Below are 24,979 nucleotides of genomic sequence, written 5' to 3'. Positions count from 1 at the left end.
AAATTGGATGAAGATATGAATATGTACGCAGATACGGAACCATTGTTTTTGATCTGAGGTTAGGATGAGTGCAATAATGGTTTCAGATGTACACATCGAATAAATTTACCAACATACACACATTATAAAAAAATCATAACAAAAAGAAATTCCTGTCCATTTGCTGTTGCCGAACAATAAATAATATTTATAACCTAAAATTTATATAATAGCTTTGAATACACTCAATTTCCAACAATGTTCTGTTAAATTTTGCCCCACTTTCAATAATTCTTGGTATTTTAGCAATTAATATCACAAAACACTTGCGGCATTTACAAGCATTTTCTTTTTCATCCACATTTAAGAAACAAAAACACCTCATACACTAAAAATCTTTACTCAATAAACAGCGATATGATTTTTAGGGTAGAGATGTGTGGTGAAAGCTTATAAGCCAGTTAACAGTTACGCTACCTGAGCAGAGGGAGAGTCTGTGGTGAAAGCTAATAAGCCAGTTAACAGCTAGCTACAGGATCTGTGATGAATAGCTTATAAGCCAGTTAACAGCTACGCTACCCGAGCAGTTGCTTTTGTATCGTGGTCATGTAACTGGGCTGCGAACCACAAGGTCCCAGGTTCTATTCTCGCTCATCCCAATCGCCCCAGATGTATAAATATTTCTACTTTTTAAAATAAGAAAAGGGTTATCTTTTACTTTATATAAAAGCCTATTTCGAAACTTTTTTTAATCCTGTACTTTCGGCTATAGTATTGTCTATATATGATGAAAATTAGAACTTCCTATACTCCCACCAATGAAATAAATTATTATAGCTTCAAGCCTTGTATTATAAATCTTGCATTTTTTTATTATTATGTATACGCTGTAGTACTTATTTTCTTTTTTCATGTTTTATCTTTTTTACAAAGTAAAATCTATCTTTAATAAATCAAAATAACTAGGCGTTGTCATAAGGATATTTCCCACTTTATATCTAGTAGTTGCTTCATGGTTTAACATAAGAAAGATAAACTCCCATTTTCGGCCATAAAATGTTATGCCCTTTTCAAAGCTTGCTTATGTATCCATATAATAGGTTGTATACTTAAATATATTTCCTCTTATGGTTTTTTTAATTTAAATAAAATATATAAGTCAATAATTTTTTTTTGTCTTTTCTTACAGGAAAGAGAGCATGTCCCGGGAAATCGCTCGCTGAAATTGAAGTTTTCTTGTACTTGGTGGCCATTTTACAAAAATTCGATGTACAGGCTTTACCAGGGCAGAAAATCGATCTTGATGGTGAACTTGGAATCAGTTTACAGCCCAAAAAACAAGAATTATGCTTTAAACTCCGCCAATAAAACAACTTTTTTAACGAATAGTTTTTGTGCAGCTGAAAAACTCTGAAATCCAATAAATGAATCAAACTTTTAGGATAATTATGGAATGGAATTATTACATTATTTATTTCTCATTAATTAGGGGCATTTTCATCAACTTCTCATTGAATTAGTGAGATTTTATATATTAGATAAAATTAGATTATAACATAACACCCTATTATTTTATCAGGGTGTTGTTATTTTATAAAATCCTTTATCAGTTATTGATTAAGGCAGTTAGTGTCCTCTCCATTAGTGACGAAGTAAAGAAGTTACAGAAAATAACTATCAAATAAAGAAAATAGACCAAAATATCCAGTTAGAAAAATGTACGCTGTACCACAGTAAAAATACAGAAATAAAATTTCATGGAGTTTCCTGTAAAACTAAAGAAAATATTTGCGATTAAAATTATGATCTTCCGTAACTTGAAAAAAAGTTCTTCCTAAATTGAAAAATGTATTCTTCGTTATTAACATACAGTTTTTCTGAGTTAAACAATGCCAAAGTGAAATCTAAGTAACAAAGAAAATAAACGAAAATAATAATAATAAAATTGTATACACAGTAGGAGGGGAGAGAATACTGGAGAATGCGCTTTTCAATTTTTGAATTAACACTTTTTCAAGTCACGCAAAGTTTATAATTTTAATCGCAAATATCTTCTTTAGTTTTACAGATAACTCCATGAAACGTTTTCCTGTGTTTTTATTACGGTAAGGTCTTTATATATGGTCTTCTTTATTTTTTAATTGGAATTTTTGGCCATCTCCTTTAATTTTTTAAATACGATTTTTTTTTAATTTTTTTTTTTTTTTGTAATTTCTCTATTTCGTCACTAGGGGGCGCAATAACTTGTCTCAAGAAATTCAGCATTACCATCTTACTGTAGGTACACTTTCCTCTCTATACTAGAGGCCATTTTAAAGGACTCCGAAGGGTTTTACCGATCTCCTTGTATATTTATATGCTTTCTTCTTAAAATTAAAAAAAAGACTGATTTTTGAAATAAAAGCAGCAATTTATTCTCGCATGATACACTTTAAATCCGCAGTTTACAATTTAACCTTTTCGGCTCTAATGGGCATATACGTCCCGAAGATCAGACTTCATTCCCTATTAGGTAAATAAACCTACTTTAAGGATTAAAGAAAAAAGAACCCTTTTTACAAGGGATTTAAAATTTTGATCATGAAGAAATCGGGTAGAAAGGGTTAATTTTTCATTCTATTGTGCATTATGAAAGAAAAAGGATGTGGCATAATAAATGAAGACACAAAAATATATGCAACTTGTATGCTTGGTTGGGACCGCTGCTTGGGCTTTTACTATCCTGGGGGCTTAGTTGTCCCTCCGCCACCTCGTGCTGATGAGGGTTCTTTTTCTCCTCCATCCCATTTTTACCTCACACTGTTTTTTTTTTTTTTTTTTTTTTTTTTTTTTTTTTAAGTTTTAGTTGTATTAACGCCCCATTTTAAAGCAACACAAGGTCTATTTTGGGACGGACCTCGTTAATTTTGAGCCGCGTACCTTACACTGGTAAGGAAATAGTAACTATTGATAAGGTTAAGGTTAAGGCAGGCTGAATTAAATTAAGCCCCGTGTGTATATATAATCAAATGTTAGATGGCATGTGCAATTTCTATTGTTTTAAGACTGTGGCTTATTACAATTTAATTCTATTAAATATGGCAGCTCCATTTTCTAAACCAATTACATCTTCGTCAACTTTCCTAAAAACTAATACTAAGTTTTATTTTTTAAAAACGCCTAAGTGAAGATTATAATTTGAATCAATGCAAGATTCTAATTAAAGAGGAAATCTTACTCATTTTACTTGTTATCCTATTCATAGTATTCTTAAAAGGATTTAAGTTCTTATATGAAAAATTAAAACACTTGTCACTTCACTTTAATGGAGTTCGTGAATACACTTAAAGAAATGTGTATCTATATAATTTGCAATTGCACCCAAGAGTAAGAATTACTGTGCGGGAAATTTGAATTCCTGTTAAAATATGAGAATTTATGCAGCAATGTCACCGATTCTTTCTTTCAGTGCTAATCCAAAAACATTATTTATACTTATAAAGAAAGTGCGTGTGTGCGTGCACGCGCGCGCGTGTGTGTGTGCGTGTGTGTTTGCAATTCTTTATAACACACTTAAAATGCTAAAAATTTGATTAGTCGCAATAGCGACATAATATATCTCGAAACCAGAACAATAAAAATTAGATAAAGATATTATTTAATATTTTGTATTGAACTGAATGATTTTTCTTCATATTTACCCATGGGATAATTTTAAATGACTGAAGAAAAAAATCTCTGCACAAGTGAAAAGATCGAGCAATTACCATTCTAAAAAGAAATTTCTTCTACTTCTCTGACGTAATTTGCCGAATGTTGAGAAATTCTTTTGGTTAATCAATTTTTGAGAAAAATAATAATTGAAATTAAAATTTTTGCATCTGACATTTTAATTCCATCAGCTATTTAAATGTTTTTTGTGGAGATTAATCAAACATTTCTCTTTAAAACAAAAAAAAAACCCATCAAAATATTTTCATTCATTGATTTTTAGTTTATTGTTCGATGAATGCAAAGATATCCTTCTCCGTTCCGCAGACGGATGTGCGATTTAATATCTGATTTGGCAAAGAGCCAAGATTTCCTTAGCTGATCCATCAGCTGATCCATGGAGTGAAGTTTTTCAGATTCGCTGATTTGGCAACATCTGAACTTAAGAAAAAGTCATGAAAATTCTTTTTATTAAGTAAAAAATTCTAATTGCATCGTCTGTTGAATACTTTTTAATTTTATTGTTTCGCGTTCTTTTTCAGTACGTTTTCATTTTCAATGATTCAGAGTATTATCGTTTGTAGAAGAACAGACGCGAATGAAAAAAAATGAAAGCGTCAAAATCAGAATTATATATATATATATATTTCTTTTTTATAACATTCTTTTACTTTATTATGATTTCGATTTTGCTAACATTCACCGTTTATGGTAATTACATCGTCGAATTCAGGAAATAAATATGTTATAATAAGATAGAACTGCATTTGAAAAGATAATAAGCATAAAATCTCCAACAATTTTTATAATTCAAATAAAATAATTTAAAATAATTAAATGTACATAACTCATTAAACGGAATTAATTGCAAAAATAAACAATTTTAGAAAACTGTTAAGTTTTAAATGTAAATTAAAATTGTCTCTCTTGAAAAATCATCTCAAGTTCTTATGCATGTAGTATTTAGTTTTATCTTCGCCATAACAAAGCCAAGACATTCAGCATTTCTGAAATTCCTTTCCTATTCTTGGTAAATGGCATCTTATTGAATGAGCTACGATGCCATACAAATTTTTACCTGTAATAATGCCAACACTTTATAAGAGTTCACCAGGAAACGTAAAATGTATCTAGGAAAACTCTTTATTAAGATTTAACGCTACTAAAATTTATTCCTTAATTACACAGAAGAAACTGAAATTAATTTCGAAACTCGACTTACCAGCAAATAAATATTTATCCTGAAGGATATGATTTTCTACTGTTCCACTTGGTACTTGTTGAATTTCCAAGTTCTTTCACCCATTTCGTGATATCACCAATGGATTTTAAGTTGCATTTAATGGAAATTATGTAGTTGTTTTCCATAATTTTATTTTCCAAATTCGAAGGAAATTCTCGGCTGTGATATTCATACGAATATAATCAGATAAATCCATTTAGTTCAGTAAAATTAAATCCAATAAAAGGTAAAATAAAGAGAGAGAAGTCACACAACAAAACACAAAGATAAAATTTGTTCGGAAATCACGGTATACAGCAATACGAACAATGCAAAACGAAACTGTTCCGAAGTTTGCATATAATGACGTCATCATCTTTTTACAGAATACGCGGCGGTATGAACCAATGATATTGCCCGATTTTCTCCCATTCATGAAATAGGATTATGGATTCTGTTATAACTATAACTGCATTGAAGCATTCTAATGACAATGCTATTTTTGTTCATTGTCATTTTTAATTTATAAGACGAAAATACAGATGTCTGAATAAAATGGCAGGGGCATGAATACTACAGTTATATATATTTTAAAAGTAATTTTTGGTTGCCTTTTCTATTATATTTCGAAGATATGATCACAAGAGATCGATAAACTAAAAAATAATCAATGATAAAAGAAAAGATATTATAATATTTAAGTTTTAAAAAATAAAAATCGTTTTCACTCGAATATGTGTAATAAATATTTCGTCATAATCGAAATTTTTTCTCTTCTTTGGAAAATGCAGATTTAAATGAATTAAATTTATTCTTAAGAACACTATAATTTCTTGATTCAAAATTCTTGGGCTGTTGCTGATAAAATTGGTAAGTAAAGATTCTATTAAAATATTTGAATACAGATAAAGAAACATTTTCGTTATAGTGAAAGACAATGTGATGGTGTATATTTTAAACGAAGGACATTGCGAGTGATTTTATAAATTGTTACAACAGAACGAAGTTGCAGAAAGTTTTTCAAGTTACGTCATCTATACAAATCAAAGGCTATGATGATTTATTCTTGAAATTTCATTATAATTACTGGAAATCTTTTCAAGAATCATTATTTTACTTTTTTTATTAGCATTGTGTTCTATGTGAATCTAATTCAGAAATGTCAACAAAACGCTGTAACATAAAAAATACAATTAATAAACATCTAGATTTTTATTATTTATTGAAAACGTTATGAAAATAAAGTTTATATATTTCCTGTTATTAAATATCAAACAAAAATATTGTTGTTATCGCCACGTCAAATGATAGTTCGCCAATTGTGGCATTCGTTCTTCTATAAAAATTCTGATTTTGTTCTTTATTATTCTTGTTCTTGTCTCGTTTCGTGGTTGGAGTTCTATGGTGAGCGTTCTGTAATGAAAAGTATGGAATTGTTAATTAAATATTGTTGACTAGAAATTAGTTTGATCATTCAGAAAACGAACCAGCACTCGTCGAAAGTTTATAGAAAAAGTGATGCATACAATCCATTTAGTATTCTACATCCATGGTTTTAAGAACATCGCCATGTTATTAAATTTTTATTATTCAATTGTTTTATCAAACGTTTAATTCTACTGAGAATTTACTCAAAATTATAATAAAATATTACGGTACTGGAATTATAACTTAATATTCACAAAAAAATGATTGCAGATATTATTTCTCAAATTTCTTTAGCAGATAATGTTAAAAATATCTCCCCAATTGAGATGTTCATTTACCCAAATATTTCATTCAACAACTCATCATTAATTCCTTTCCATTCTTTTTTACCACTCTTATAAACATGTTTCATGAAGTACTGCATCCACAACCTTATATTTTAGTAAAAAATTCGGTTGCTTTTTATTATTTAATATGAATGGTTTGCAAATATTTTGAAGACATATTTCTACTGCTGCAACTAAGTCTTTGCAGTGTATACAGTTCTGCAATTCTTGACAGAATTTATGAAATTTTAAGGCAAGTCTTTTTCGAAGAAGAATTTCGATATAGAGTGTAAACAGTTTTACGTACAGTTTACTTTTTAGCTTCATAGAAAATAGAATCTTCGATATTTGCTCTGGAAAGTATAACGTTTGAAGATCTAATGCCACAAAATGAATGTAAGAATTAATCAGGACCAAAAATTGTTAAGAACAAGAAGAATATGAGAATAAAAATATTTAAGAATTTATAATATTATAAGTATAATTTATATATTTATAATATTATATTAAAACTTCTACTAGTGATAGAATAACCTAGATAAATATAAAAGGAATTAATCTCTTATTTATATTAACCTCTAATAATAATTAAGCAAGTCTTGTGTGCGGACGTGTTCCTGAAAGTGTGATATTAGTCTACAGATCACCTTTCATTATTGGGAGTTTTAAATGACTGTAGTTTGGTCAGATATACATTTCCAAAATGAAAAAAGCAAACTAATTTAACATAAAAACGCTTATTAATGGTATTTAGATAAATTGGATAAATCTCTAAGAATACAAATCTTCTCTACTTTCAGCTAAAAAGTAATCAAACATTTCATTTGCTGAAAATTAAAAGATCTTAAGGGGCTTAATAAAACCATCAAAAGTAAAATTTGGAGCTTTGTCCTTCTTATAACTTTTCTTTATTTAATTTTTGGTAGAATACATTTGGCTAAAGGATTGATTTTCAATTCTTCTGTGAAATAATATCACATTTCTTTTTTTTCTTTTCTTTTCTTTCTTTCTTTCTTCTTTTTTTTTTTTTTTTTGCTTAAAAAAAAAGGATTGAATATTTAGAAATCCAAATGGATCTACAAAAAAACAGGAAAGCATAAAAGCAAAGAATAAGTCCTTATAATATGAGCAATTTTTTAATTATCATTTGCCAATACAAATTAAGTAAAAACGACTTTTGTTTACAAAACGTCAAGCATAGTATATACATAACTAACCGATAAACAGCTGGCGCAAATTCATCACAAAGCGCTATTTTGTTTAGTATTGTTTCCACATTTAGAAATTATATCACACTGTTATGGCACACACTCAGAAGTGTAAAAACATACATTATTTTTACTTTCTTAGAATGGAGAGTAATATCAATTAGATAAATCTGAAGCGCTAATAATAACAATTGCCTATATCCTATGTGTGTAACAGAATTACATCCCTTCTATTGCATCTGTTCAACTATCGGACCTTCATTCAAAATCGTTCCCTACTACGCTCTTGACATCAAAAAAATATTGCAAGAACTTCGAGAAAAAAAAAGCAGCGTTAAATGTAATGTTTATGGAGTACTGTCTACTTCTCATTGGTAACATCGCTGCAAAAGAGATGAACTGAAGAAAGCAGATAAACAAAGGACAGCCAAAAGCAACACCAAATCGCCAGTCGAGCAGATAAAAACGAAAATCAAGATTTCAAACAAAATCAAAAATGGCAGCCGTTATATATCTATGAATGATTTCTGGGCCGCGATTCTGCCAATAGAGAATTCAATCTTCTTCTGCCATCTGCATGGCATAGCTGCTTCTACTTCTTGATTTTTTTTACAGTTTTCCCGAAATTAAAAAAAAAAAACACAAAAAAACTGATAATATCGCCAAGCCTTAGAAGGCCAAGATGTCAAAATTGTACACTTCACAGATACATAGTCAGATTTAAATATTTTTGTTGCCAAAACAAATAAATTTGGTATTAAGCAATATGATTTTTCAAATAGGAATTCATACATTTGTTATTTTAAGAATTTATCGAAATGTTCACTCGATTTTCGTGTCTGAATTATATGAACTAACTTTTCAAATGTTCATAATCGATTTACGAGGAAAAAATATTCTTCGTAAATAAATGATTAACAAATAATTCGAGTAATGAAAATTCCCTTTAAACGGATCATTTTCTTTAGAGATGATCAATCCAGATATTTCAAATATAAATACAATAAAAAAATTATATATCATTTTTTTTTAATTTAATGACAAGGAATATTCAATTGTTCGAATTGTAAATTTTATAAACACGGAAAGCTAACAGTTCAAAATCATTTCATTTCCTTTTTGTTATCATTTGCCAAGTCACGATGGCACTGATTTTTTTTTTTCCTTATATAAAATCAGTGAAGGACACTTATGTAACAGAATCAAAGATAAAGACAAACAAACGAACCCTTTTTTCATTTTAGATGTGATAAAACTCGAATAAAATTGTCTGATGATGCTTGCAGTAACAGTTTAAGTGTTAAAAGGAAATGAAATATTTTATTGACGCCTGAAAAATGGAAGGAACTACTTTGATAATCGTGGCAGTTCTCATCGTTTTGGTTTCGATATGGCTGTCTTTCACCAAAACTACAATGAAAGGTTTGCCTGGACCTTGGACCAACAGCTTGCCTATTGTAGGAAGTCTACCAATCATGAGTAGTAAACCTTTCATAAAACTGACAGAACTATCCAAAAAGTTTGGTCCGGTATACAGGTTTGTTGTCGCTTTTCTCAAATAGAATTTTTTCTCTTCACACCAATGATAGTTCTCAAATGCAATCTGACAAAAGCAAAACAGACGAATGATGAGTAATGTATTAATATGCCACTATGGTTTGAACTAGAAATCGAATTTTAAATTTAACTTTTTTCTGTGTTTTTTCTTCCTTTAATTAATGGAGGAATCCTCCGACTATGCTGACAAAGCAATTGCGAACTTACATGATGATGATCAGAGGCATATTGATTAAAAAGTGTTATTAGCTTGTTGTTTTATTAAAAAGACTCGAAAGAATATAAATTCTATGAATTAAAAAAAACATTCGATAACGCATGTTTATATAAAGTTATTAAATAAACTACAAAATTATTTATAATGCATTAAAATATTAATTATTCATTTAAATGTTTATATTACATTCCTCTTGATATGCTTTGTAAAATTATGATTTTTAATGTGTGTGTTTGTTTAAATATTATTAGTTCCTTATAATCTATAATGATAATTAAGAACTTTATTTATAAAAAAGGAAATTGTTAATTAATAATTGTGGTTAACTTCTCAAGAAATTTATAAGATATTTTTTCATGACATATATATTAAAAAATATATAATTAAAAAAACCTATGTATTATAGCAAATTTAATAAAATAAAAAATTATGTAAAAGTGAGTGTTGATATATTGATAAATATAAAACAATGTATTTGATATAAAAATAATAATTTAAAAAATATTATTTTTTATTTGATATAAAATAATAATTAATATATTTTGATATAAAAATTTGTCAAAATATGGAAATAAATTATGTCAGTTATTAAAAGAAAAGCCTCATAATATATAGTGCCCGAAACCATAAATTGCTTAACTCCATATCTGGCTTTAACATAATTTATAGATTCTAAGCACCACATCACAAGAATTTAAAACCATTTTAATGCATTAAAGATTATTCCTCTAAAAAAGCTGAAAATATTCTTTTTTTTTTTTTTTTTTACTGTCTGTATCGCACATGGTTATTTCGTGTGTGTTAACATTTAAAACACGTGGAATTTCTATTACCCAAGCATTTCCAATATTCTTTAAAACTATCCAACTATCTATTAGTGAAAATCATCAAAATTAAGTTTTTGTACTGAAATATTTGTCAGTATTCTTTTATTTAGATATATAATGTGATAAAAAAAGCACTTTTCTTGTATTTTAAAATTAAAAAATACTGTCTATACAATAATTCACGCTTGATTATTATGTTATTTCATCTTATCTTCAAACTTTTTAAAATGTTGTCTTTATATTATAATCACGAATATTTCTTTTCCAAATGAATTGGAATATATTAATTACTTTTTAGCGGTATGTGAGAGCGCTAGAATAGAACCTGGGACCTGGTGGTTCGCAGTCCAGTAACTAAACCATGATACCAAAACAATTGCTCAGGTAGCAGAGCTGTTAACCGGCACCACAGACTCTCCCTCCAGTGAGTCGAACTATGTGACTGTTGAGTGGTGAAGTATTATTAGCTGTTGTCTAATGGGCCTGTACCCAGTTGAGTAGCGAGTGTGTGTGGTTGTCGCGTCAAGTGAATCTGATGACTTTGGTTTTGCTGCGTCAAGTGAGTTTGACTGCGGGTAGATGGCGCCACAACAGCTGTACGAAGGTTGAAGGATCATTGTCCAGGTCACCAATTTAGCGGTATGTGAGTGCGCTAGGATAGAACCTGGAACCTTGTGGTTTGCAGTCCAGTAACATAACCAGGATACAAAAGCGTACGCTCGTGTAGCGTAGTTGTTAACTGGTTTATATGCTATTCACCAAAACTTAATTAGATAGAGGAGAAGACCACTGGTAAATAGCCATAACAATTTATCATCAATCCCGTAACAGCAGTAAAATGTGCATTTATGTGAGTGGAAATATTATGACAAATAAATTAGTCATTAACACTGTATAAGATAATTTATTCAGACATGAGTAGGAAAAAGAGGCATTAGTAGGATTTCTAAATATGAAAATTTTATTTATTTATTTGCTTAGTCTTTTAGCAATGCGAAAAAATCGAGTGCTTATTGTGAGAATAAGCCTGGTTTTTGACTAATTAGGTGCAAAATTTGAGACGTATCCACAAATTTAGTATAAAACTGCCTGCCAGCTTTCACCCTTCTAGCTAGCTGTGTTTTGAATTATCTCATTCACATACACATAGGCAGACAAACAGGCTGGCATTCAGTGGGCAAGCCTAATATTAAAATTTAAGAGGAATCCATTATTTCATTGGAAAGAGCATATATCTAAATGTCAGCAGTGCTATGATATAGTAAGCACTCACAAAACAGAATGACAGATAGACATAAATTCAAAGAGGTTTATTTGAACAGAGTGATCTAAAACGTACTGATGCATGAAAATCTCAAGTTCAAATTTTCGTTGATTACTCGTTTTTTCAATCCACCCTTTATGTACAAAAAAAAAAAAAAAAAAAAAAAGAGAGAGAGAGAGAGAGAGGGAGAAAACTAATATCCAAGTATTATTGATTATGGATAACTGCTGATAATTTTTTTTGAAGAATTGCTACATCATTTGTATCAATATGCATAGACGAGCAAAATTATCATCACGGTACAAGGAATCATTTGTGTTTAATTGATTGCAACTCTTTCTGATCTTGAATTACGCGTCAGATTTCTCTGATAAACAATAGGTTTATAAAACAATGAACACGTAAAGATAGATATCTTACAGAGGGTTTTTGGGTGAACATCGTAAATACAGGAAGTTGATAATGTTTTAGTGTTATTGATTGACAAATGGAGAGATTTTTTGAAAAAAAATGATTGGTCATAATTTATTCGAAATGATAAATAAAGAATTTTATTATTTTTGTTTTGAAGTATTTTATTTGCTAAAATAGCTGTGAATATAAAATAACAAAAGAGTTTTAATGAAGTATTTAGTACACAATTTAAAAAAATAATTACTTATTATATCATACGTATCATAAATAGAAAAACAAAAAAAGACACAAAATTATTCATTCAATAAAAATTGGGAATGAATTCTATCCTTGTCTTAATCGTGTACTGTCGATATATCAAACCTGCATAGGTGTTAAAAATTTCAATAATTTAGAAATCTAGGACGAGAGCGAAAAAACGTTTGCAAAATTCTAAGTCAAGTTAAACACGCCTTTACTTTTTATATTGATTTAGCCGTTAAAGAAAGAAATTGAGTTTTCAAAGGTATTTTGTATGCTTTCTAAATATGACTTCTTTTTCTGCGTTCAATATTAATTCCTGGTCTTTTCTAAATTGGCAGGTTAAGACTTGGAAGTGTTGATGTCTTGATAATAACTGATTTCGAAACAATGAAAGAGGCCTTTGCGAAGGATGCTTTCATGGGTCGACCTCCAGATTTACCTTTCGAACTTAGTCGTGAGACCATAGGTAAGTACATTTTAAATATTCTATTGCTTAAAAACTTTAAAATTGAAAAAAAAAAAGAAATATTGTTGTGAATCTATAATACCGCTTCTCTGCGCAGTTAGTCTCATAGTAAGAAAGAAAATTTCAAATGGATGATGAAAGTATATCAAGTCAAAAACACCCGTTCAATAAAAATAAATGTTCTTAATAGTACAGGAAATATGGTGATATCTTTATTAGGACTCAAGATCTAGGGATTTTTCTAGACGTTTCTTTGCACTGTTGAAGAAACTGTATAAAGCGAGAGGCAAAAAAGCGAGTGAAGTCAATATGTGAATTCTCTCTTTAGAGTGTTGATCGCAGTGTGTTCGTTTGTGATTGTTTAATAATGATTTGCTGTTGGTCTTTGTATATGTTTCATCTGTGTCCTACTATTAATGGTTGGTGTTTTCTTGTAAAAAAAGAAGCATCGTTATTTGTTATCGAACTTATGTGATTTCTCACCGTATGCTCATCTGATTAATTTTCCGAAATAATATTTATAAAAAGGCAGTGGCAACATTCTATTTCCTCTACGTTGCTTCTATGCCGTTTCATGTTTAGCTTCTTCGTATAGTCGAACGAATCGAAAATGCAATTTAATCTTTTTCCGATTGTCCGATTGAATTCAAAACCATAAACGTGTCATATATATTGAATACATAATAGTTTTTGGATGAAAAAGCCACATCAAATTGCAGTTATTAAGGACTGATAATAATATGTGGCTACTATTTATATTACGTTTCCGCCAACATTAGACGACAATATGGCACTTGGTGACAATGACTAAAATGTTTGAGCTTGGCTACAACTATTGGTGGGAAAGTACTGTAAATTATAACAATTCCATTTATCAAAGCAAATAAACTTGATACTATGCATTCTACACTTTTATTTGAATTTCTTTTGTAGAAACTGGAGCATTTAATGGTATGCCCTGGAAGGAACAGAGAAGGTTCTCTTTGCATATGCTTCGAGATTTGGGTTTTGGAAAATCAAGAATGGAGGAACACATAAAAGTAATTTATATGTTTGAACTTTTTTGCCCATATATTGATAAACCATCTTCCAGACTTCCATTTTAAACATATATTTTTATTTTTTGTCCAGGAAGAAATTTTGGAATTATTGGAAAGAATTTCCGATCAGGAAGGGAAACCTGTAAAACATGCCTTCCTCCTCGCTCCAAGTACATCCAACAACATAACATCACTAGTCTTCGGAAAGCGTCTTAAATACAACGATCCCGAGAGACTGAAGCTGGACCACCTTGTACGAGAAGTTGGCAGACTCGCTGGATCTTCTTCTTGGCAGCTTTTCTTCCCTTGGCTGAGAAATTTTATGAGCACATTTAACATCGGTAACAAAGGAAGATTGGTTAGAGTCCTGAATGAGGTGAAAGAGTACTGCAGGTAATTTATTAAGTGTCATACCTATCTATGTATCATGAATAAAAATCTGGTGTTCTTCGCTCAGAATCAGGCTGAAGAGCTGATCAACCCTTTCAGGACCAGCGCGCGATAACGAAGCGTGGTCATGTCACCGAGCATTCCGAAACTGAGCTTCGCTCTCCACTCGGACTACTTCCAAAGCTTAACTTAATTTTACAAAAAATTGTTATAGAATCAGAATTTTAATATAGTGATTTCAATTTTGCAAATTACGTATTTAATATGCTACTACTTATTCGTATGTTTTACTATAAAGAATAAAACATTAAAAGAAATGAGATACAAATTTTAACCATGACCACGAAAATAAATATTATATACATGAAAACAGAGTTACAAATACTATTCATACGTAATTTATACAGAAAAAATGTTAAGCAATTATAATCTGCAGATAAAGAAACTACAATTTAAAAATTCACAGTCTCATCAATTCTCATTGAAAATTTCGTCTTTGATTGTGTTTTATTTCAGAAGACCAACCATCTGCAAGTTTAAATGAAGTATCTAATACCATATTATAATTATATTCTTCTGTGACTAAATAAAATGAACCTATGAATTGCTATTATTACTAAACTAGTATCATTTTATTTATCTCAGAAAGCAAAATGATCTCTTATCTATGGCTAACAAAATGAAGTTCTATCTACGGGCTAACAAAATGAAGTAATACCAATACATATACTAAGACTTTTAGGAAACACATCTAGAAATATTTTACTCTCAGATCCCCTAAAAGTGCGCATTGTTGAGGGGGGGGGAGGTAAAGGTGCTTTGAAATGAGAAATATTCTCATAACGAAAAAACTAAAGCAATCAACAGGAATGTCGGAGTCCTTTTAAATCTTAAGTGCAATTTTAAAATGATTCGTTTCTTTATATCAAGAAATTTATTAAATCCAGAAGTGCAGAACAGAAACAACTACCTTTGTATGAAGGTTAAACACTATATGATTCGATTGTTGAAAAAAAACATTGCACCTTTGCTCTATTTTGTAGCATTTAAAAATTCACATAGATCATCCCATTTTCAAGTCGCCAATAAACGACCATGGGCCTGTACAGAGAATTTAAGCGGTTCGCTGAGGTGCTAGACCGATAAGAGTAGAAAGAGCGTGTCGTGTATATGAGACACTGCTCATGAAGGTGTCAAAGAAATACAGTTATTTAGCTTTACATAAACGAAAGCCATTTTTATTTTCATTTGGAATGTTAACATTTATAGACTAGAAAATTCATTATAAATTGCATCATCCTATATAGATAATGGAACATACCATTTAAAATTCTTTACGAGCAATTAAACCTAGGGATACTAAATATGGCGCATGATTACTTCTTGCTCATCAAGAAAGGAGATTTCAACATTTTAATTAAAAATTAAATAAGTTGCTGATGTTAGTTATTCATAACTCATCATAATATCGTTATGAACGGGACAACAGCCTTTTAAAGATAATCAGTTTCATTTCCTTAAAACATTTTTTTTTCGCTAACTTTAATAAATTTTTCGAAATATTTTTATTTGTTCTTTCTAATGCTAAATTCACACTCACGCGTGTTTGGGTGAAATAAATTAAATAATCTTTTTGTATGCACGTTTTCGTTTCTGTATAAATAAATATACATTTTATAAATAATATAAAAATAAATGAATCAAGTCTAAAGCATTGTTTCGCTAATTTTTCAAAGTTCGACTCCCCCTTATAATTTTTAGGAAGTTTACTCAACTGAAAATCATTTTTCTTTAAATACAGATAAAATAAATCAAGATTTAATAAATAATTCTATACTGCATGATTTTTTAAAAGGGTTTTGTAAATCTAAATTTTTAGTAAAATAAAATTCTTTATTAAATTTTAATCAAAATTAATTATTTAAAAATGTTAATGATTTAATAAAAAAAGTTTTCATTAAATATGAAATAAAGTTATTGATTGATTATATGAATTTTTAAATCTCAGTATTAATCGAAAAAGATTAAAAACAAAAAGACTTGTAATATCAATTACTGCTCTGTTGCTATGCTACAGCAATTCAGATATGCTGAATAGTTGCCACACGGTTATAAATACGGTTATTTTGAAAAAATTGGAGAAGTTAAAATTACAATGATATAAATTCCTTAATAAAAGCAAAAAAAAAAATGACTTTAAAATTGTAACCAATGCACAAATTCTAGAGATCCCCTAGATAATAACAGCGTTTCTTTCCTGATTAATACTTTAATAACTTCTTTTGAGATATTTAATTTCTGGAAAACAAAGAAAATGTGACTTACATAATTGTAACTTTAATCCGTCCAATGACGTTCTAAGAACAGAAAAATACCGATGAGAAATATAAAAAAACAAAAAACAAAAAAAAACAGTATAATTGAATTCATATAATGTTTACATTTATCATGATGCATATGACAAAATTATCAACTGAAAGGACTCACCAAAATAAAAATATTTTTTTTACTTTATTTTTTTTTTTAATTTTCTATTTGCTTATCTGAAAATTTTATATAAAGGATTGATTCAAAGATTGATGCAGCAAAATTTGTGTTTGATATGCCACTTTGTTCTACATTGCAGGAAAGAAATCGAGGCACATGAAGCAACGTTGGATCCTAACAACATTCGTGATTTCGTGGATGGCTATCTATTAGAAATTCAGAAAAGGAAAGATGATCCAAACACAGCTTTCAGCAGTAACTTTTAATTTTCCTAATTTCTCTTTCACTGTAATTTACATTCATAGTGTGTATGTGTAATTTACACTTATACTTTTTTAAAATACCTATTTAAATATTTAAACCTTTAATTCGTATTATTCGATATTAATTTATTTACAAAGAAATCTTCTCATTAGATTCCTTTGTAAATAAAGAGAACAACATTAAAAACATATCATAAGAACTAAATGTTACCTGTGGCTGTACCTTTCGGCTGATTTTGTAAATTGGTACTTTCTGTAAGCAAGACATTGACTAATATATCAAGGTCTGGCGCTAATAATATTTGCCGCCAATCTGATAACTATCACAAATATTTTAGCGTAGAGTGGACTGGTTCCGTGCTCGTTTAGTTAAAACTGCAGAGAAGGGGAAATCTCATAGATACCACAATCTTGAAAAAAAACCAATCTCATCTAACTAAAGAAAAGTGAACCTTTTACCTGGCTGGGAGCTAAGGTTAATTGGCCAAGGTCAAGGTCTGATGAGAATCATTTGTTACTATTTATTCTGAGTTGCTATATTGCCGCAATATTTGGTGGCAATATGCATAGATGGTTTAGCATGATGATAGCTGGTGTCATATGAAAAATATCAGTATTTTATATTTATTAATATGTATACGAATCTTATATGGAATTAAGGTTTTAAAAGTTTTGTGAATTTTATTTATATTCATTGATTATATATAAAATGGGTAAATCGTGCATGATTAAAAAAATTATCACTTTGCTTATGAAGCAATTTACCTAAAAAATTAGTAGTCCAATACTTCTATATGTCAACAATGCAGATTTTCACTGAAAACAAAATTTTATCGCAGAAAAAATATAGACAAATTAAAACACTAAAAACAAGATTAAAAAAAGGATTGAATTAAGTCCTTCAAGGCCTGTTAGCAATACAGTTAATGAGGGCTGCACCCGAATTTTCTAAATAGAAATATTTGTTAAACGATTTTAATTCGATATCGATATAAATAATTTAAGTAAATATTATGACAGTCTGAAAATAATACATGTAATATCCGATCATCTTTAAGATAGCTGTTTCCCAATATCTCTCATTTACAGAAATGTCTTTTTGTAATTAATTTTAAATTATTTGAAAAAAATTTGCAGAACTTCTTTCAATTCAATATGAATTCTTACCTTCATGCAATCGACTTCTAAGTCAATTGGTCTACAAGAAAACAAACTAAATTTCACCGACCTGCTACAGAAATTGAAAACAATTTTCAGAATAATGTTCTGAAATTCAAACGATTATGCTTTTAATTGAAGAAAAAAAATAAGATTAGAATCCAGTTTCAAGCCAAGCCAAAGAATGCCAACTTTTGCGTAACATTAAAGCATCTACTTCTTAGTTTTTAGAGCCAAAAGATTCTTTCTGTTTGGATGGATGGTGGTGTATTTTTTTTAATTAAAAAAAGCAAATTTAAACAAAAATATAAAATGATATACGCACAAAACATATAAAAGATGCAGAATACAAAGCAATAATAATAAAAATGTAAAATAATTCAAAGATGATAAAAAATATATAATAATTTTTTTCAGTTGCTAGATGCCAGTTTAAATAGAATTCTGTTCATTGGTGTTCTTCTAAAAGTGTATTAAAAGTCCGATTCTTGATAAATTATTCCTCCTGAAGTCTTAAGTTATTGAAATTTGTTTTCAGTCGCAGGAGAAAATTGTGCCAATCATTCAAAACACCCCAAAATTCTGCATTTTTAATATCTGCAAAAAATGACAAAAAAAAACCTTCTTAAGGTTTCAATTTAAAAAACAATCACATGATTACATTAGGAGAGAAATCGTCCCAAAATAACCATGGCCACCGGTTAGTTTAAATTTGAATAAGTTAGAGTAAATGCCTCTTCTGAATAAAATGAAAGCACAAAATTAAATTTCCATGAAAATAATGCCAATAAAAATTTGAGGCCTCGGATAAAATTAAAAAAACATTTAATTCATTTAAGACCATAGCAAACTTATAGTCACTATAATGTTATTTAGTACATTTTACACATTAATTTTAAGATCCATTTCCACCATATTTGCACTTAATTTAACTTGCATTTTCAGAGGAAGTGTTGGCAGATTTATCTCGTGCATTTTTTGGTGCTGGAAGTGAAACCGTGAGAGTTACCGTGGATTGGATGTTGCTCGTATGTGCTGCTTATCCGGAGGTTCAGAAGAAAATTCACGAAGAAATCGACGAAGTCATTGGACATGACCGTTTCCCAGCCAGGAATGACCACCTCAAGATGCCTTTCACTGAGGCAGCAATACTTGAACTCATGAGATGGAAAACAATAGTTCCTTTGAACATAATGCGATAGTAAGTACAAAATTTACTCTAGGTGAATTGACGTACTATAAAATAATAACTGTTCTTATAGATCATCAACTACCCAAGAAGTTACTACCTGCCAAATTTGGTAGCTCTAAGTGAAACTCTTTGCACTGTAAAGCATTTTGAATGATTTTGACATTCAAGATGATTTATTAAATTATGGATGTCACGATGTATGAAGCCTATAAACACTCTCATGATAATAATCTTTATACTATATTGACTTGAATAATGATTCATTAAAGTTTTTCAAATTTATAGTAATATTTCAAATTTTTTTTAAAATATTCCTTTATTTCTTTGATGACTGCTTCTCCATGCATAATAAATCTCATGAGTAACTTTGGTGTTCTCAAAATCTCGATTAAATGCAAAAAAGTGAATTTTGTCAGTTTTATCGATTTTACATTCCTTTTGAAAATCAGAAATTGCACAATGAAATCGATAATTTTTTTTTAATTCAAACACATTATCTTATATAGAGTACTATATTCTTTTCCATATATAAAAACTTTTTGCCAGTGTTTTTTTTTTTTGTTGTTTCTGTGTGAATTTTTAAATTTAAAATAAAAGTTCCTCTCGGCATATTGAAAATCAAAAGCTGATTCTTTGATATCTAAATCAATATTTTCAAATTCTCTTCAGTGCTTAGGAAATAATAATGAAACATTACATATTGGAGCAACAATAGATAATAACCTTGTTGATATCATATAATTCAGCATTTGCTGCAAAATAAATATACTGCACCCCTACATTTAAATAAATAAATAATTATACTCAAATACATTTAAAAAAACTAAAACACTCACAACTTCTGAAATTTACTAAAATTGATCACTGATACGCAATGCAGCCAATAGATATTTTTGCTCCTTCTTTTTATTTAAGTATTTTTCTTCAATCTATTAAACATTAGTTTACATGCATTTAGACAGTTTCAAATTAAGAAAAGAAAATAATCGCAGTAGTGATTTTTTTTATTTATTTGAATGTGTCGATACAAATCATGTTAAAAATAGTCAAAGTTAGAATAAGTCACCTGTAATTACACTTCCAGAAAGATACTAGGAATTCGAGAAAGGGCTTCTGTATTTCTCTTTCGTATCACTATCACGAACACAATTGCGAGCAAAGAATTATATTTTCTGTTCAGTATTACACTATTTCTATGAGATATACCTGAAATATTCTATTTCTCTTACCATTTTTATATAATTGAAGTTGTAACAAACGATTAACCAAAATGAACAACAGTGAGTGATTAGCAAATTTCTTTCAAATAATGATAAGTTGATATTGCATTACTAAACAAGTATTTGTATATGGCACTTTTCTGTATTGAATAAATTAGCATTTCTAAAAAAATTTCTCCATCTTTATTTGTGATAAGATCCCTAAAATTTAAAAATAAAAATTTATTTGAGTATTTTATTGATAGAAGCACAAAGTTTATGTGCCTAAAAATGAAAAATAATATTATTAATTGACAATTCTAAATTATATTATTAATTGACAATTTTACACTATGGAGTTCTCTATAAGAATTTAAGGTTTTTAGCTTTATATTATCAATTTCCATATAAGACAAAGTGTTTTCATATAATTATTTACATTATTAAGTGAAATTTCATAATCAAAAGAATATATCTACACATTTTTAAGCTTTAAGGAAATACAGTTTTGTTTCACTTTTTTGACATCCTGTATTTTTACATGAATTTTTATTAATTGTTTTTTTCAAAACTTTAAAATAATGAAAGGTTTTTATACATTTAAATTTATTATTTATTTTCTTATGCATTCATTTTTTATTTTGATTGTTCTTATTGCAAAGCAAGCATTCTTGCAAGAACGTGTAATCTTCGGATGGCATGATATTTAGTGCGAGAAAAAGAAAGAAAGGCAAAATTATATCTTTTCAAAGCAATATGATTTTGTTAGAAAATTAAGATTAGACAGTTTGATTTAGCTTCCAAAGTATAGAAAATAAGTTTTATTACAAACAAAACAGTGGTACTTAAGAACGTCCTCAAAATGACCTCAACGCTCTTCAATTTCGAACGAATTCTACGCACAATCTATTATCATTGTGTCATCAAAAGAGAAGGTACATTTGGCATTGATATACCAATTCTTCTAATTGTCCGAGCAGAAAAAGTTCAAGGAATCATATCTGGTAATCACGACGTCCACGCAATCATTTTACATGATATCAGTAAAACATATTTTATGGTGCTTCGATTTCAACATTTTGCATCTTCTTTCCACCACCACCACCACCCTCTTGAAACGAGTCATAATAAGATGATTAATTCATCAATTTTTACGTAATCCAAACACCGATTTTCTGTTTGACATTTTATGAGATCTTGACGCAGCAACTTGATTATACGGTGAAATTTTTCATATTTGTACAAAATTTGCTCGAAATATCCCTGCAATGGTAACGGAAACATTTTTTTTTTTTTTTTTTTTTACAGCACTCTTGAAGACACTGAACTAAAAGGTTATTTTATTCCAAAACATACACGCGTCTTATCTGTTATATGGACAGTGGATCATGAACCGAAACTTTGGGGGAATGATGTTCACGTTTACAAGCCCAAACGATTTTTGAGCGAGGATGGAAGTAAAGTCGTGAAGCCTGAATACGCCATTCCTTTTTCAGTTGGTAAGTACAGTTTTGATAAGTAATTGTGCTAATTAATATTTAAAAAAAAGCAGAAAACAATTCATAAATAATAAAATTTGACCTTCACAGCTTGAAGGTCATATTTTATCATTCCTATTAGCACAAAATGCCGAACAATATTGTTAAGATACCTTTCCGACATTGACTGGCATTCGGAACATTGAACAGCATTGTGGGAATATCATACAACATCTTTTGAAAATAGGGATCGATGAAAGTTAAATTTCAGAACTTAAGGAAATTTAAATCATGTTGAGTCCTAACTGGAAGAGACTGAATCATGAATTAGCAAACAATAATCTTTTGGTGTAAAAACTATTAAAAAGCAACAGTAATCGCATGATTGTAAGTATGCTCTTCATGTTACAAGATAGCGTATTCTAAATACGTAATAAAATCCAGAAGAAATATCCTTAAGAAAAAACCGAGTGATGATATGAAGGAGAGAAGCGAAGATGAAAAAATTAGTACATATATTACAAAATATTACAAGAGTTTCTGGATATCCCTGGATTGAATGGTACGATATTTTAAGGTGTTGTAGTGAAAGCTTATAGGCCAATTAACAGCTACACTATACGAGCTATTGCTTTTGTATTATGGTCATGTTATTGGACTCCGAACTACAAAATCCCAGGTTCTGTTCTCGCTCATACCAACCCGCTACATTGGTGACCTCGAAACCACATTAGTGATGAACCTTCAATCTTTGTACAGCTGTTGTGGCGCCCGTGTAGCGTAGGTTATTAACTGGCTTATAAGCTTTACACTACAGTGTTACAGAACACACGTTGTTTTGAAATGTTTGGCTAACATTATAATTTCGTCATGTATCTCTTTTTTTAGGTTACTAAAAATAAATGTGGATCTTTCATAACATTTTAGAATAATCAATAATTTAATGTTAATAATAGAAATTTAATATATTATTCTGAAGAAGGTGTGCCTATAAGAATTGCATTTTAATAAAATTACTAGCTTAATTTTTTTAGATTTAATAATATTAAAATATGATTATGTAATTTAGCTTTTATTATCGTTAAATTTAAAATCCATTTAATCTATTATCATTTTCTTGGTACGAATAAAAAGATTCTTTGATGATTTGTGTAGTTGCGGCGTGGATTTAGATTTTCCAGAAGATTAGAGATTGTAGATTGCGCTAGGAATATTCTGGAACAATGCGAATGATATTTCTTAGTTCTGTAAAAGTATATAAATGGAAGAAAGTCTGATTAACTAAATTCTTCACTATGAGTATTTTCAATGGCATAAACCGAATTTGCTCTGATTTTGATCTAAGACTTGCTTTAAAAGTCATAAAAAGCAAATTTGTATAAAATAGTTGAATAGCAAACTTAAATTCTAGAATATATAAACAAGTGAAAATATGAATGGTAAAATTTCCAAAAAAAAAAAAAAAAAAAAAAAAAATAGTTTCGAGTAAAAGCCATTAAATAGCTCTTGAAGGAATTCATCACTTGCAAAGGATGCAAAAAGTTACATCTTAGCCTCTAGAGGGCGCCACGCATCATATGGAAAAACTGGCCCTTAATCCCCCCCCCCCCCTTTCTTCAAATTATGTCTAAGACTATTGACTCAATAATTTCAACGAGTGATTAAAAAAAAGCATCCTTAAATGCGATTCATTTATTTACGTATTTTCCAAAAAAAAAAAAAAAAATTAAAACAGAGTAATATTAAAAAAAAATATAACAGAATATGATTTTGAGCATCTTGTGTGAATATATTCAGGGTACTATAATTTGTATCTTAAGAAAAAATTCCAATATTTTACATAGAAAATTAAAATTGAATCATATTACTTGATCTGAATTCATTCCTGATTTTAATATAAAATAAGGATTTGACATTAGTAATAATTATTTCTTCATTCAGGGAGCATAGTTTTTAACCCTTTTAATTGGACTTTTCCTTTTTTGCAGGTAAAAGAGCATGTCCAGGCAAAACGTTGGCGGAAACTGAAGTTTTCCTATACTTAGTAGCCATTTTACAAAAATTTGAAGTACAACCTCCACCGGGTAGGCAAATTGATTTAGAAGGGGAACTCGGAATCAGTCTTCAACCCAAAAAGCAAGAACTCTGTTTTAAACGACGCCATTAAGCTTATTAAATGTAGTATAAACTGTCTGCCAATTTTTGTATAAATTTTAGAAGTTGTAAATACAGAAAATAGAAAATGTTTACAAAAGAATGTTTTGATTTGTTCATGATTTTTATTAAGATGGAGTTAGAATAATTAATTCACTTGAAATTAAAGAATGTCATTAAAAGTCTTAAAGAGTGCAGATATTTTAATCTTAACACTTTAACTAGCAATTGGGGAAAAATTGAAATAATTTTTTCGGGGGTGGGGCGAGGGTGTACTTACTCAGTTAGTAGGATATGTATAATATATTAACATTTTCTTTACATTTTTAATTAATTAAATTCTTAGGAATTTATGTTAATTAATTTATTTTAACCCTTTCCCCGCGGAAAAGTAAATCGATGCATAGATATTCCCCCTAATACTTATCTTCTTTAGTGCTCCGAAAAAAATAAAAATATCAGTTGGCACAATAATTTTAACCTAATTTTTTACTCACGATTTTCACTATTTTAACCATACGAGTGGGACAATTTAGCCATGGTTGGCTTTTGCCCCATTACAATTCACATCCAACCAACCAACCGAAAAGTAAAAATATATGTTTGCTTTAAGCTGAATTTCCCCGAAAAAGTAATATACGTCTTCTTACAAATCTCTAAGCATTTTTAACAATAAAAATTTAAAAAAAAAAAATAATAAATAAATAAAACGTCAAAATGAGGCACCGTCTTGAATGATGAGTGAGAGTCACCTTACGAGTGGAAAGGGTTAAATTT

General features: G+C 29.2%; 1 protein-coding gene across 1 annotated transcript in view; it reads left to right on the top strand.

Moving 5' to 3' along the window:
• The window catches only part of LOC129968276 (uncharacterized), a 41,986-nt gene extending 17,681 nt beyond the window's left edge, over positions 1-24,305 (top strand). The window contains exons 8-16 of the mRNA XM_056082132.1: positions 1,169-1,344; positions 9,191-9,390; positions 12,714-12,841; positions 13,775-13,881; positions 13,973-14,274; positions 16,898-17,013; positions 19,125-19,380; positions 21,879-22,069; positions 24,037-24,305. Coding sequence (XP_055938107.1) covers positions 1,169-1,344; positions 9,191-9,390; positions 12,714-12,841; positions 13,775-13,881; positions 13,973-14,274; positions 16,898-17,013; positions 19,125-19,380; positions 21,879-22,069; positions 24,037-24,215 — 1,655 coding nt within the window. The 3' untranslated portion in view covers positions 24,216-24,305. The remainder of the gene's footprint in view (positions 1-1,168; positions 1,345-9,190; positions 9,391-12,713; positions 12,842-13,774; positions 13,882-13,972; positions 14,275-16,897; positions 17,014-19,124; positions 19,381-21,878; positions 22,070-24,036) is intronic.
• Positions 24,306-24,979: the final 674 nt, after the last annotated feature.

Source organism: Argiope bruennichi, chromosome 5 (assembly GCF_947563725.1).
Source record: "Argiope bruennichi chromosome 5, qqArgBrue1.1, whole genome shotgun sequence".
NCBI classification, from domain to species: domain Eukaryota; kingdom Metazoa; phylum Arthropoda; class Arachnida; order Araneae; family Araneidae; genus Argiope; species Argiope bruennichi.
Note: the sequence above shows the minus strand (reverse complement) of the source record. Positions and strands in the feature narration are given on the sequence as shown.